General features: G+C 48.3%; 1 protein-coding gene across 1 annotated transcript in view; it reads left to right on the forward strand.

The window, feature by feature from the left end:
• XPR1 (xenotropic and polytropic retrovirus receptor 1) overlaps positions 1-12,165 on the forward strand; it is an 87,800-nt gene extending 75,635 nt beyond the window's left edge. Inside the window, exons 12-15 of the mRNA XM_030455782.1 lie at positions 4,185-4,351; positions 4,629-4,768; positions 5,465-5,686; positions 6,787-12,165. Coding sequence (XP_030311642.1) covers positions 4,185-4,351; positions 4,629-4,768; positions 5,465-5,686; positions 6,787-6,847 — 590 coding nt within the window. The 3' untranslated portion in view covers positions 6,848-12,165. The remainder of the gene's footprint in view (positions 1-4,184; positions 4,352-4,628; positions 4,769-5,464; positions 5,687-6,786) is intronic.
• The last annotated feature ends 336 nt before the right edge of the window (positions 12,166-12,501 follow it).

The raw sequence follows: 12,501 nt of genomic DNA on the forward strand, positions 1-12,501 counted from the left end.
TTGTGTAAATAAGTCACCTCTGGCTGTCACACCTCCCACACCCCTTGTGTGCTGGGATGGAGGTGATGGGCAGGTGTCATCCCCAGGCTGACTGGGTGGCAGAGAGAATAAGTGCTCAGTACTCTGCTATCTGGGCTTGGCTAGCACACTGTGAAAAGACACATATTTTGGGTCTTGTCCTGCATAACTCTGTGTTTGAAAGGTTGTTGGTCATCAGAGGAGCCTGGTTTTTAATTGCTGCTGCTCGGGCTGTGTGAGCTCTGTCTGTAGCAGGGCTTACCTGACCGTGTTCCCTGATAATCCCACACTTCTTGCAGCTTTTATCACAGCTTTCCCCACCAGCAGAAAACACAGCCAGCTGCAGGGGCTGACACACCAGGAGTGCTTATCAAGGGCCTTTGTGCTCTTATCCAGATATTCAATAATACATGGCATTGATTTTGGCTGTGTTGAATACTATACAGTGTTTACATTCCCTGGAATAATTCAGCAGGGTAAACAGATAGTATTCTTTGGAAGTAAAGTCAATATTAGCAGCATTCAGGGTAGTATTTGCTGCCTGTCTTTGATGGAAAGCAACCTTTCTGTTGCCTGTGTTAAGAAGGGGCTATAATTTCTGTCGAGGGTGTTTCTCTTCAAATGCCAGTCAGATACTGTGTCCTCTGGGGCTGGTTTTGGGATCCAAGATACTGTCCATCAGCATTTTTTGTAGGCAGTAAATTCTGCTGCTCCAAGTGCCTTTGGCTGTTTTCTGGGGCTGTGGCCATTCACAGCTTCAATTCAGAGATGGAAGCCTTCTGTTATTTATCTAGCTGACCTTCTGGGGCTGCTTGTGGGTGTATTTGTACATAGTATCTGCTGGAACTGCCTTTTATAGGGTACACTGAGGCTGCTGATGGAAATTCTCTGGTAAAGGTTGCAAAATGCAACAGGGAGGGCACAGCTGCACCTGTGAATTTCTCTGCAGAGGGGTGGTTCATCCTGCATGTGCTGGTTTGCATAACTGTAGCTTAGGAAGTTGCTGCCTGACAGTGCCCTTTGGAGTGTGGAGAAGAAAGGTCCTTCACCTACCCCTTGCTGCAGGGTTGCTGCAGTTCATGGGATGCTGAAGAATCAGTCTTCTTTTCCCTCTTGGAGAGGTTGAGATCTGCCAGGTATCCAAGAATGCTTCTCCCATCCTGAATTCTCCTGCTTCTCCCATGACTGAATCTCATGATTTTTGGTGGCTTCTAGCACATCATTAAACAAACAATCAAAAAACAACACAGGATGAAACAGTTCTTGCTTAAATAATCCCTGATGATGTCATCATATGCATGCACAGCTATGTATTGTTCCTGGAAAACTGCCAGGCCAGGAGTAGATGGAGCCTCTGGGCAGAATACGAATGCCTTGATTTTCTACCCCCCTGAGCAGCAGTGAAGAGGGCCACCAGGCCCAGCCAGCAGAGATTGAGATATAATTGCTTGCCTAGAGCAGGAACATGTTTCTGTACACCAGCTGCATACCAATGAGGACTAAAGGAGGGAAGGCATCGAGCAGCATTGCAGGCGGGAGGAAAGAAAGGATAAGTGATTAAAGGAAGGGACTCAGAGGCCAAGGCTGAAGACAATAGGTTAGTTCTGATGAGAGCATTTTACCAGGAAATGGTTTGGGTTTTTAATGGATTTTTTTCAGGAGCTGGATGCATAATGGAGCAGGAGAAAGTGAGGGAGTGAGCAGGAGTGACCAGCATCACCCCAGGTGCTACTGAAAAGACTGCTAGAAAGATGGGGGCAGGAAGAGGGAGCTGAGGCCATCATAACCTAACTAACTAGAAGCAAGCATATCCTTTTGAGGTTGATGATGTTAATGCTGCAAGATTTCTTACATGGGCCTTTTTCTTCCTGGTACTCCTCTGTTCCATAACTGCACACAATAACCTTTGAGGCAGTTTAGGTTTGAGCAGTGTGAAAACACCTTCCTGGGTAATTGCCAACTTAGGATACAGTTTTGCTAGCCCCTTACATAGTTTGAGATAATAATTTGGGGCGGACTATCCCCTCTATGGTTGGAGACCTCTAAAGGAGTGTCCAGCAATGCTCCTTAGCTGCTGCTCAGCCCTGCACCTGCAGGGCATGGCTCACACCAGGGATGTGGCCAAAGTCATGGTGATGGATGGTACTGTGCTGCCTTCTTCATGTCTGCTCCATGAAGATGTGAAGTAAGACTTGTTTTTTTCATGTTCTGTCCTTAAAGAAAAAAACAAAAAAAAAGCAGTGTGACCTAACCTTCAAACCTAAGCTTGATAGGAAGCTTGCAGCCTCACAGGGTAGCTTGGAGCTTTTAATTCTTTGAAAGCACTCAACCCATCAGCTACCTTTGAATTACCATTAAGGATCTGGTACTAGGAACTAAACATGGAGATCTAATGAGCTAAAAATAATGTTGGAAAGAACAGGCTTAGAGTCTCTGAGTCACCAAATGTCAGCATCTGCCTTTTCTTCCTGACATAATTACAGCAGAGGCTTTGGAGGAGCTGATGGGGGCAGAGTGAAGTCTTGCAGTAGAGCCCTAATTGCTGAGCTCCAGAATCCTCATCTTGGTCCTGGTTTGTGGGCAGCAGCACTTTAAAAGTAGATGTTTAAAAGTACATGGGAGACTTGGTTTCAAAGCAGCAGCATTAGTGTGCCTGGGCATCAGAGCCCCTTCTCTGCAGGACTTCTGTGCCTGCTGATGGGTGGGATCATGGCTCTCTGCAGTGTGGGACCTCTCCCTGGGTACCACTGAGCCTTGGGAGGATGCAGATTGCTGCTCAAAGGCTTCCAACCTTGCACCAAAGCAGGGGAACCAGTGCAGCCTGAGAGCTGCTGCAGATCTTGGGTCTGTTTCCTCTGCCGATGTAGATCTGCTCTGCAGCAGAGCTTTGCTGCAGAAGTGGCTTTTAATAGGTTTGCTTTAGGGGGTGTGTTTTGAAAGGGGAATGACTAGTGTGTATTTGACCTATATCCTGCACATCACGTCCAGGAAGCCTGAAAGGCATAGTGGGAGGAATGTACGTGTACACAATGCCTCTCATTTTCACCTCCATTGGTTTTATCGGGTTGCTGCATGCCATTTATATTGTAATTGTTAGAAACACAAAGGGAAGGAGCAAGCAAATTGTCCTGTTGCTCCCTCTGTGATCAGCTTCAGGGATTCTGATGTTTTAAACCCACTTCTATGGGAAGCAGTGTTGCTTAGCATAGCATCAGGTTTGAACTGCAAACATTGTCTTTTTTTTACTAGAAGTGTTATTGTCTTTGTTAGAGAGAATCAGGGAATGAGATGCACAGAAAGGAGGAGAGACTCCTGACATCAGGGAGAGGCAAAGCATCTCAGGTTTGCAAAGCATTGTAACGTGTTTTATTTTCATTGAGCTTTATGACCCATGCTAATTAAAAGCAAGCAGTGTTATCAGATCTGTTTGGTTTTACCCAGCCAACTGCTGTAGGGAAATTCAGCTGAATTGAGGGAGCTAGGTAACCTTTTTTGGGGGAATGGGAAACAAGCGAGTTGCAAAAGCATACATGAGGTGAGCAGACTTCGTGGCCACAGTCCTGTGAGTTTCACAGAGAGGAGCTCTCTATGGACAACTAAAACTCCATGCTGAGCCTCCTTCAGGATTTATACACACATGTTAATGTGTTGATTGCTTTTTGCTTATTTTCCCTTTCCACCACAACCTCTGAAAAGGACTCATGGGAATCCCTGTAGTGCCCGTCCTCCTTCGGGCATGCAGTGCACAGAATCACGGTTGTTTATCTGGACCCGAGCTAAAACACACCCGTGTCCTTGCAAACCGAACCCCTCCTGGCTGAGCGCTGCCTTGCAGCCGTGTCCTCTGTGAAACGTGGCCCTCAGCCTCCACCTGCTGTTCACAGCTCGAATGGCCACGAGTGTGCCAGGGGCTCGGGAAAATAAAACACCAGTGCAGATCTCAGTCCCTGTGCAGAACGCTCAGCAAGCTGAGAGTGGAATTTAAATAGCAATATACAGCTTGCCCTGGTAAGGCTTTTGGTTTGGTTGGGAATAGCTACCCGAATTTTCCAGAATGTGGGTAAGAGGGGTGTTGTTTCCATGGGTCAGATCAACCAGTTTGTAGCTGTTTTAAGAAGCAACCTGCTTTAAGCTGTACAGAAATATGCTGTTCTTCTCTTTTCCAGCTAAAAACCACAGTGACACCCAAGTGTTCTTCTACCTGTGGATTATCTTCTACTTCATCAGCTCTTGCTACACCCTTATTTGGGACCTGAAGATGGACTGGGGTCTCTTTGACAAGAATGCTGGTGAAAATACCTTTCTTCGAGAAGGAATTGTCTACCCACAGAAAGTACGTATGCAGCCTGCTCTTACCTTGGGGAAGGCTTCTCAGTATTTTAACAAAACTTGCTGGGTTTAGAGCACGTTGCAGTTGGCCACTGGTGCTTCCTGAATTCAGGAATGGACTGGATTTTCTAGCCACACAGTGGTCTTTATTGGTTTCAAAGAGGTTATTTGAAGCTGTTCGCTCTTCTAGCGGTTGAGCAGGAAGTTCTGTGTCTTCCTGAAGAGGTCTGTCCTTCTGTGCAGTGTGTACAATAACCTGTCCTGTTTGTCTTTCCCTTCAGGCATACTACTACTGTGCCATTGTAGAAGACGTGATCCTGCGTTTTGCATGGACCATCCAGATCTCCCTCACCTCCATGCAAATCTTCCCATATGCTGGGGACATAATTTCCACTGTGTTTGCCCCCCTTGAGGTATTCAGGTAAGGCTGCTTCACTGAACAGATCATTTCTCTTTTACATTTTTATTACTCGTACAACATCAGTTTTGTGGGAGGTGCCTTGACCCTTGGACATGGAAGGTACTGGTCCTTGAAGTGGAAGAGTAGGTCTAACAGGGATGGGATGTTTAACCCAAACAGGATGCTAAAAAAATATAGAAAAATTGTTGAGTTTTCTATATGAGATCTCACTTAATTTTCAGGTTTACAATTGTTCTCAAATCTCTGCCACTTTTCCAGCCACTTATTTGGAGCATGCACCATAGGTTTGGATCCTGCAAGGTTTCATGGCTTATTACACTCTTGTCCTCTAGCTGGGGACCCACCCCTACAGCTTCTTGAGATGAATAAAAGCCCTTGAAGCTGAACCTCACTCACAGCCATGGTGGAGGTAGCTGAGCTCCACTCATGTTCTTGGTGGGCGCTGGCTTTTGCCTGCAGTGCTGCTGCTTCTGGGGCTGCCAGGGTTAGAACAGTGAATCAACCTGACAGATCTCCAGAGAGCTGGGAAGGTGATGCAGTGGGTGCTGCTGTCACTGTCTCTGTCTCTGTACTCCCAGCCTGTTCCCAGAGGCACACACTGCTCAGTCCTCAGCTGCATCTGCCAGGGTTTTGCCACACACGGGCGATGGCCCAGTGGAACCAGACAGGTAATTTGGGTCCTTTTTCTGCACCCAGGCGGTTCGTGTGGAACTTCTTCCGTCTGGAAAACGAGCACCTGAACAACTGTGGTGAATTCCGTGCCGTGAGGGACATCTCGGTGGCACCGCTCAACGCCGATGACCTGACACTCTTGGATCAGATGATGGACCAGGAAGATGGTGTTCGGAACCGCCGCAAGAACAAGCAGTGGAAGCGCAGCCAGAGCGTGTCCCTGCGCAGACCGCGCCTCGCTTCGCAGTACGTCCTGCCCCTCCTCTGCTGCAGCACAGCTGCATCCTGTGTCCCAGCTGCTGCAAATCCCTGGTGGCCATTCATGAAGTGGGTGGTCATGTGAAGATGGCTGCCCACATAGTAATTCAGAGGGAGGACCCATCCCAAATAGTAAATGATAATTTCTCTGCTGGAGAGGTGATGCATCCTTTGCATCATCTTGGAATTCTGGTGAACCACTGGAAAATGGAGTTCCCTTTACAGCATTCCCCTCCTGCAAAAAAACCCAGCCTCTAGCCATTGCCAGAAGTTGGAACTCTAACCCTGGAAGAGAGGTTCTTGTGAACCAGCCTTTCCCAGGCCTCAGACCACCCGAAGATTTCAGTTATCATTTGGTGAATGATTTCCTATGTGAGAGCTCAGATCTAAATTTTCTCTCCCAAATTTAAACCCATGCACTTTTTCTTTCCATGCCTTCACCTTGCAGCTTAGACCCCAGCCCCTGACCCTGTTCTCTGCTCCAGAGCCCGGGTGTCCCTTTTGCCCCCCACAGCACAGCTGTGGAGCTGTGCACTTTGACCATTTGTGCTCCTTGTGCAATCCCTGCAGCACGTCCCCCACCAACGCAGAGAGGAGGAGACATTTGGAGCAGGAGTCTGTGGATGTCACACAGAGGATGTGCTCTGAGCTGCAGCTTAGGGCCATGCTTGTCTCCTATCCGTGTTGGCTCTGAGCACACGGATCCCACCAGTGCAAACGTTCACGTGGCTGCCAGAGGCTGAAAAACTTTGTGCAGAGGAGATGTGGGCCAAAGCCTGGTTGAATTCCCTGCAACCACGTCAGTGTACCCCTGGGACAGCTCACACATGTCCAAAATGAGCTGCTTTGTACCTTTGCGCAGTGGCAAGTTGAGGACAAACTCTCCCTTGGCTTTGCAGCCTCTGTTGCAGAGGATTTGGGGAGCTTTGTGCAGAGGGATGGGAGAGTGTGACACGATTCCCGTGGAGGAAAGCAACTCTGCTCTGTAGAAGGAAGTTTCCAAGAACACTGTGTTTTTAGTGTCTGCATGTAGTAATGGGAATTTCTCCTCCTCCCCAGTGAGTGTCTTCTCTTTGTTTTTTTTCCAGGTCCAAGGCTTGTGACACCAAGGTGTTGATAGAGAACCTGGCGAGTGAAGTGAACACATGAGGTGGCCTCGGGCTCTTATTCCGCATCCGTTGTTTTTCCCGTTCTGTTCCCCTCTGCCCCAAGTAACCCCATCTCTGGTACAGTTCAGCTGAAAACAGGAGAAAACACTGAACATGTTTTCCGAGCTCTTCCAGACCAGATCCTAGGACTCCAACAAGCTCACTGTGTTTCATTTCTTTTCTTCTGGGTTAATTTTAATGTTCTATTTTAAAAAAAAAGAAAAAAAAATAAAATATTTTACTTTGTTTTGCCAATAAAGAGGACAGTTCAGGAAAGAAGGATTGTTTACAGTCTCAACAAGGACATCCAAACCTGTCTGGATAACGAAGCATCATAGGGACTCCCTCACGGGACAGTGCCGAGAGCACACTCAGTTTCTGCTTGGCCCGGTTTTGACTGGTTGAAACCGGACTTAAGTTTTTAAATCTGATTTTTTGTTTTGTTTTGGGGGTTTTTGTGTTGTTGTTGTTGTTGGTTTTTTTCTTCATATCCAGCGCTGAGGCACTGGCTGCACTTGCAGGGAAAGTGCACTTAGAGCAGTATCTTCATTCATGAAGCTACTTTTTAATTTGATGTAACTTTTCTTATAATTTTTTTGGAAATATGATGTATCTGTTGCATATAGTTTTCATATTATTTATGAAACTTAACCATATGAGGGTGATTTAGAGTCCTGTGCAATGAAGGTTGTAATGGTAAAACAAAGCTACGAATGTAGATCTACATCTCCAGGGTTGTGGGACTATGCCCTGCAAATACCCCCTCTTGTGAGACAACTTGCACCTGTGTTTACCTTTTCTCTCTCCCTTTCTTTTTCATTTTATTTTATTTTAAACCAAAGTTTCTCTTTCTTAATTTTTTTAGTTGCTGCTACTGCTTCTGGGCATGTCTCTTGTGCCAGTTCAACACCAGTGTCCCCTGCATCTGTGTGACAGTTGTGCAGATGACTCTAAGGCCCTTTTGAAAGGAGAGCTGGGTCCCACTGTCTAGGCCAAGAAAGGCTTCAGAACTTAATTCTCCACATCCAAATGTATTTTTCAAAGCCTTAAGAATCCTTAGATGGCATCAGAGCATCCCACACCAAGCAGAGAGTGTTGTTCTGCAGCCCAGTGCAACAGTGGGACGAGGCAAGGAGGTGATGGTTCCCATGGGGTGGGGTTGGGATTCAGGAGCCATGGTGTCCTAGAGAGCTGTCAGGGAGTATGGAAAGGACTGTGCTGGGAAAGGGAAATTACAAACAGGTCTCCCTGTGGCTTGTGGTATGGAAGAAATCCTCTGTCAGGTGCTATGCTGGCATGCTGCCCCTTGCCTTATCTCACTGCTCCAGTTGGGGAAGCACAGAGTTGGGTCAAGGGCAGCTGTGTTTGCAGCCAAGCAAATTCTGTGGGGCACAGCTGGGATGGTCAGGGAAGGTGACACTCTTGAAGTAGGATCCTTGCACTGATACTTGTCTGCTGACTTGCCTGTAGTTTGGGTGATGGAACTGCAGGAATCCCTGCTCAGTTGCTGTTCAGTAGTATTTTTTTCTTTTAATTAGCTAATAGCATGGCTTTTCCCACAACTGGTATGTTGCATTTTCTCAGTTTGCCTGCTGTGCCTCTTGCCCAGAGGAACTGAAAAGGGAAGCTTAGTTCTGTTAATTTTATTTGAAGTAGATGAACATTAGGTGGTGGTGAACTTGTGCCAGGCTAAGGGCAACACCACTGCAAACGTGTAGCTATCTGTGCTTCTGTGGCAGGCTCTCAGCTCATGAGGAAACAGGGATGGAGCTGCTGGGAGATGTTTCCAGCAGCTGCTGTTGTGATGGAGCAGCTGGGGTGTTTTGGGGTGCTTCTCCTTGCACCTCTCACAGCTTCAGTCTGCTCCAGTGGAGGGAGGCTGGGCTGGCAGAGGTTGTGCCCAGGAGCCCGTGTTCCCAAGCCTTGCTCCTCTAGGGCTGTTGTTGGTACTGAAATGGAAGGTTCCTATTCTTATGGAAGTGGAGTGGGAGTTGTAAAGGCCCTTAAACTGTTGTGGTGTCTGTGTTGTGGCAGTGGTCACCCCATTAAACCTTTGCGTAGGTGTTTCCAGTGAGAGCTGTGAAACCAGACTGACCTCAGGGTGGGTCAGAGGGGGGCAGCCATGCCCTGGGGGGAGGAATCCAAAATAAACCCGTGCTGTTACTTAAGCAATTGGTTCTTTATCAAAAGAAAAAGAGCTTTACTGGTGTTTCTTGCAGAGGGAGGAAAAAAATAAATAAAGGGGTGGGGGGAGGTGGCATGCTGCAGGTAGCAAAGATTATCTTGTAAAATAAAAGATTGTTTGGCAGTGAAGATGCTCTTCTGGGGAGAAAGGAGCCCAAATTCCTAGGTGTGTGGCTTTTAAAGGCTTCCAGTGCTGCCTCTGCCTGTCCCCTCCCTCCTGGAGATTTCTGAGAAATCGGATGTGCCAGTTCCTCCTGAGAGCTAAAGCCAGGGTGGCTGCATGTCTGCAGGAACATCTGTCCAATAAAGAGAGACTTAAGAAGGCGAGCAGATGGTGAGAGAAAATAGCCCCTGTTGCTCTTTGTGAGCAGCAAGGTGAGGGGAGTGGGGACAGTCCTGGGCTGGCTTTGCCTTGTGAGCTGGCTTTGCTGAGGGGGGACAGCGGGGTGACAATCCAGAAGGATGGAGAGCAGAGCTGAAAGGAGCTGGGGACTTTATCCAGTGCTTTAGTTGTTGGAATGTAACAGGTTGGAAGGTAAAAGCTGAGGCAGGTCTGGGCTTTGGCTGCTGTGAAGCTGTGCTAGGTTTGGGTGTCTGTCCTTGTGACTCCGTGCAGAGGTTGGCAGAGGCTGTGGGTGTAGCTCTGAGGTCAGTGTGGAAGCTGGTTGTGTCTGGCTGAAACCCGTGCAGGTGGTCCTGTGGAAGGGGAGGGAGGAGAAAGAACCATGGTCATCTGGGCTGGAAGGGACCTTAAAGATCATTAAGTTCCAACCCCCCTGCATGGGCAGGGACACCTTCTGCTTGCTCCAAGCCCCATCCAGCCTGACATTGAACACTTCCAGGGGTGGGGCAGCCACAGCTTCTCTGGGCAACCTGTGCCAGTCTCAAACCATCCCCACAGGCAAGAATTTATTCTTAATCTAAATCTCCCCTTTCAGCTCAAAGCCGTTGGCCCTGTCACTTCAAGTCCCCAGATTTCCTGTAGCTCCTTCAGGTACTGGGAGGTGCTGAACAAACCCCAGCTCTCAGCCTGTCTCCATAGGAGAGGTTCTTCAGCCCTCTCATCATCTTCATGGCCCTTTGAGATGCCACAGTGTGACCGATCAGTTTTGGAAATTCCTTTTGAACTGGCTGATTCCCTTCTGCTTTCCATCCTTCCAAGGATTTGTGGCTTGCAGGAAGTTAGGATTTACAGCATCCAGGGTCTATTTGCTCACTGGAATTCCCTGTGTGGCTTTGGGACCATGTCACCAGGAACACCAAGTCCCCAAGCTGGGGGCAGGCAGTGCCGTGTGCTGTGGGGCAGTGGGGTTTGGGCTTTATGGACTCGGGAGGCAGGAGCAGGAGCTGCTTCTTCAACAGGAACTGACTGCTGTCCCACCACGTTTTAGAGGGAATGCTTTTGCAGGGCTCTTGGATCATGTATGTATCAAACAAATTCCTACCTCTCAAATCCAAGCACGTTCCCAAAGTCAGCTGTTGCTTGTCCTATGCCTTCCCCTGCCCTGCTCCCAGCCCTCCTTCTCTCTCTGGTGTCTTTGCTGATGTTGTTTGTCTGAAGCTGATGGGACACAGGGCAATGGGAGGCAACCACCAGCATCCTTCAGCACAAAAATCTTGTGGGGGGAAACACCTCTTGTGGAGCAGAGTTGGGTCCTGCAGCTCTTGCTTCCCTAAGACCTTCTTGTGCTCGGCCATGTGACAGGCAGGGGAGGGAAGCATGGTCCTTGCTCAGAAGGATCCCTGAGGATTTCCCTGTGGATCTTCCAAGGAGCAAAGGAGGTGGTGTGAAGCCTTTGGGCTTTGCTTGAGTTTTGAACAGCCAAGAATATTTGGCCTTACCTTGCAAGGATGCTTCTGTGTGCTGCTTGCTGGGACCTGGTGTGTGCCCCAGGCTTTTGGGGGATTTGTGGGGGACATGCCCTGGGACTGGGGTGTGGCTTAGCTCTCATTGGGAGCCATCTCTTTGTTCTATGTCCTCCTCTCCTCTCCTGCTTTGCACTTGCAGGGGGAAGATGATCTTCTGCCTTAAGCATACTGGGGTTTTTTTGTTCAGTTGTTTTTTGGTTTTTATAATTTACATTTTTATTCTAGAAGTCAATTGGATTGGTTTGTCTCCTTGGAAAAGAGGGGCTGAGGCTCCTGGGAGAATTGTGGAAAGCCCCTAGGGTGACTCTTCAGCAGTCATGGTGGCTGTGCCTGCATCAAACCTTGACTCCTGTGCATCACACCATCCCAAATACTGCACCAGGAGATGAGCTGTCAACCCACTCACCACTGATGGGTCCCTTGGGGGCTTCTGTCCCTGCTTGCAGCATCCTGAGTGCAAGAGAAATGCAGGTTTTGCAAGGGGAAGAGAGGAAAAGGCTGGTGATACTGGGTATCTCCAGATGCTGGTGCCCCAGCCCTGTTCCCAGTGGAAGTCCACAGTGGCCCTGGGTTAGAGGCACCCACCCTGCCTGGGAAGATGCCCCATGGCCTAACAGTCCCTTAAGCTCTAGAAACCAAATTGCAAACTCTTTGCTCCAGAGGAGAAATTGGGCAGCCTGGTAGAACTTGTGATGACCTCCCCATCCCATAGGTCCTGGTGAAGGATCGGCGTTTGGAAGGGGCCTGGGGTGGAAGTGCCACAGTTGCCCCCGCTCCCACCGCCGCCTTCCTCTCCCTTCCCCCTGTGTTGATCTAAATGATCTTTCTATGAAGCCCTGTAGATGTCAAAAGTAATTATGGAGTGTGATTAGTCCTCAGTGGGTGCTTTCTTTCTTTCTTTCTTCTTTCTTTCCTCTTCCTTTCTCTTTTGCTATCCCCTTCTCCACTCTTCTTTTTTGGCTAAGTGGAAAAGGTGAGGACAAAGAATTGCCGCTTGCTTGGACTCATGGTGTATCTGTGACTGCGCTATTATTAGCTGTCTCCTCGTTCCTCCCCAAATGGATATAATTTTGAAGTGTGGAATACCCTTCTTGATAAGTAGGTTTAAAAAGAAAAATAATACTAATGCACAATGTGATACTGTTTCATAGTTTTTAGGTGGTTGTATAAAGCAAAGTTACTGTGATTGTGTTTTTCAAAGGAAAAAGTGATTGGTTACAAAATCTGTCCTTTTTTCATTATTACAAGCTCTTTGTTTTCCAATGATCTGATGGCTCTTTTGTGCCCAGCTGTGTGTCTTTCTTCCCCCCCTGGTGCTGCACCCACCCACAAAGTGTTTCCTTCCAGTGGTCAGTAGGACATTACTTGTGCACCCTTGGGAGCCGTGGGTTGTCACTGGTGGCCAGAGGTGGGCAACGTCTGTGGGAGGAGGTGGAGGTGCTTGGAGGAAGGTGGTGGGGGGGGAAGGTTTCCCAGCTTGCCTGGAGTTCTTTAGAAAGGTGTCCAGGGCTCAAATCCAACACACAGAGGGTGATGCTGGGGGAAATCTGCCCAGCCCCTTCTGTACTGGCTTAAGGCTCATCGTCCTTCTGGGAGCCCTGC

The sequence above is a fragment of the Calypte anna genome, chromosome 8 (genome assembly GCF_003957555.1).
Source record: "Calypte anna isolate BGI_N300 chromosome 8, bCalAnn1_v1.p, whole genome shotgun sequence".
In the NCBI taxonomy this organism is placed as follows: Eukaryota; Metazoa; Chordata; class Aves; order Apodiformes; family Trochilidae; genus Calypte; species Calypte anna.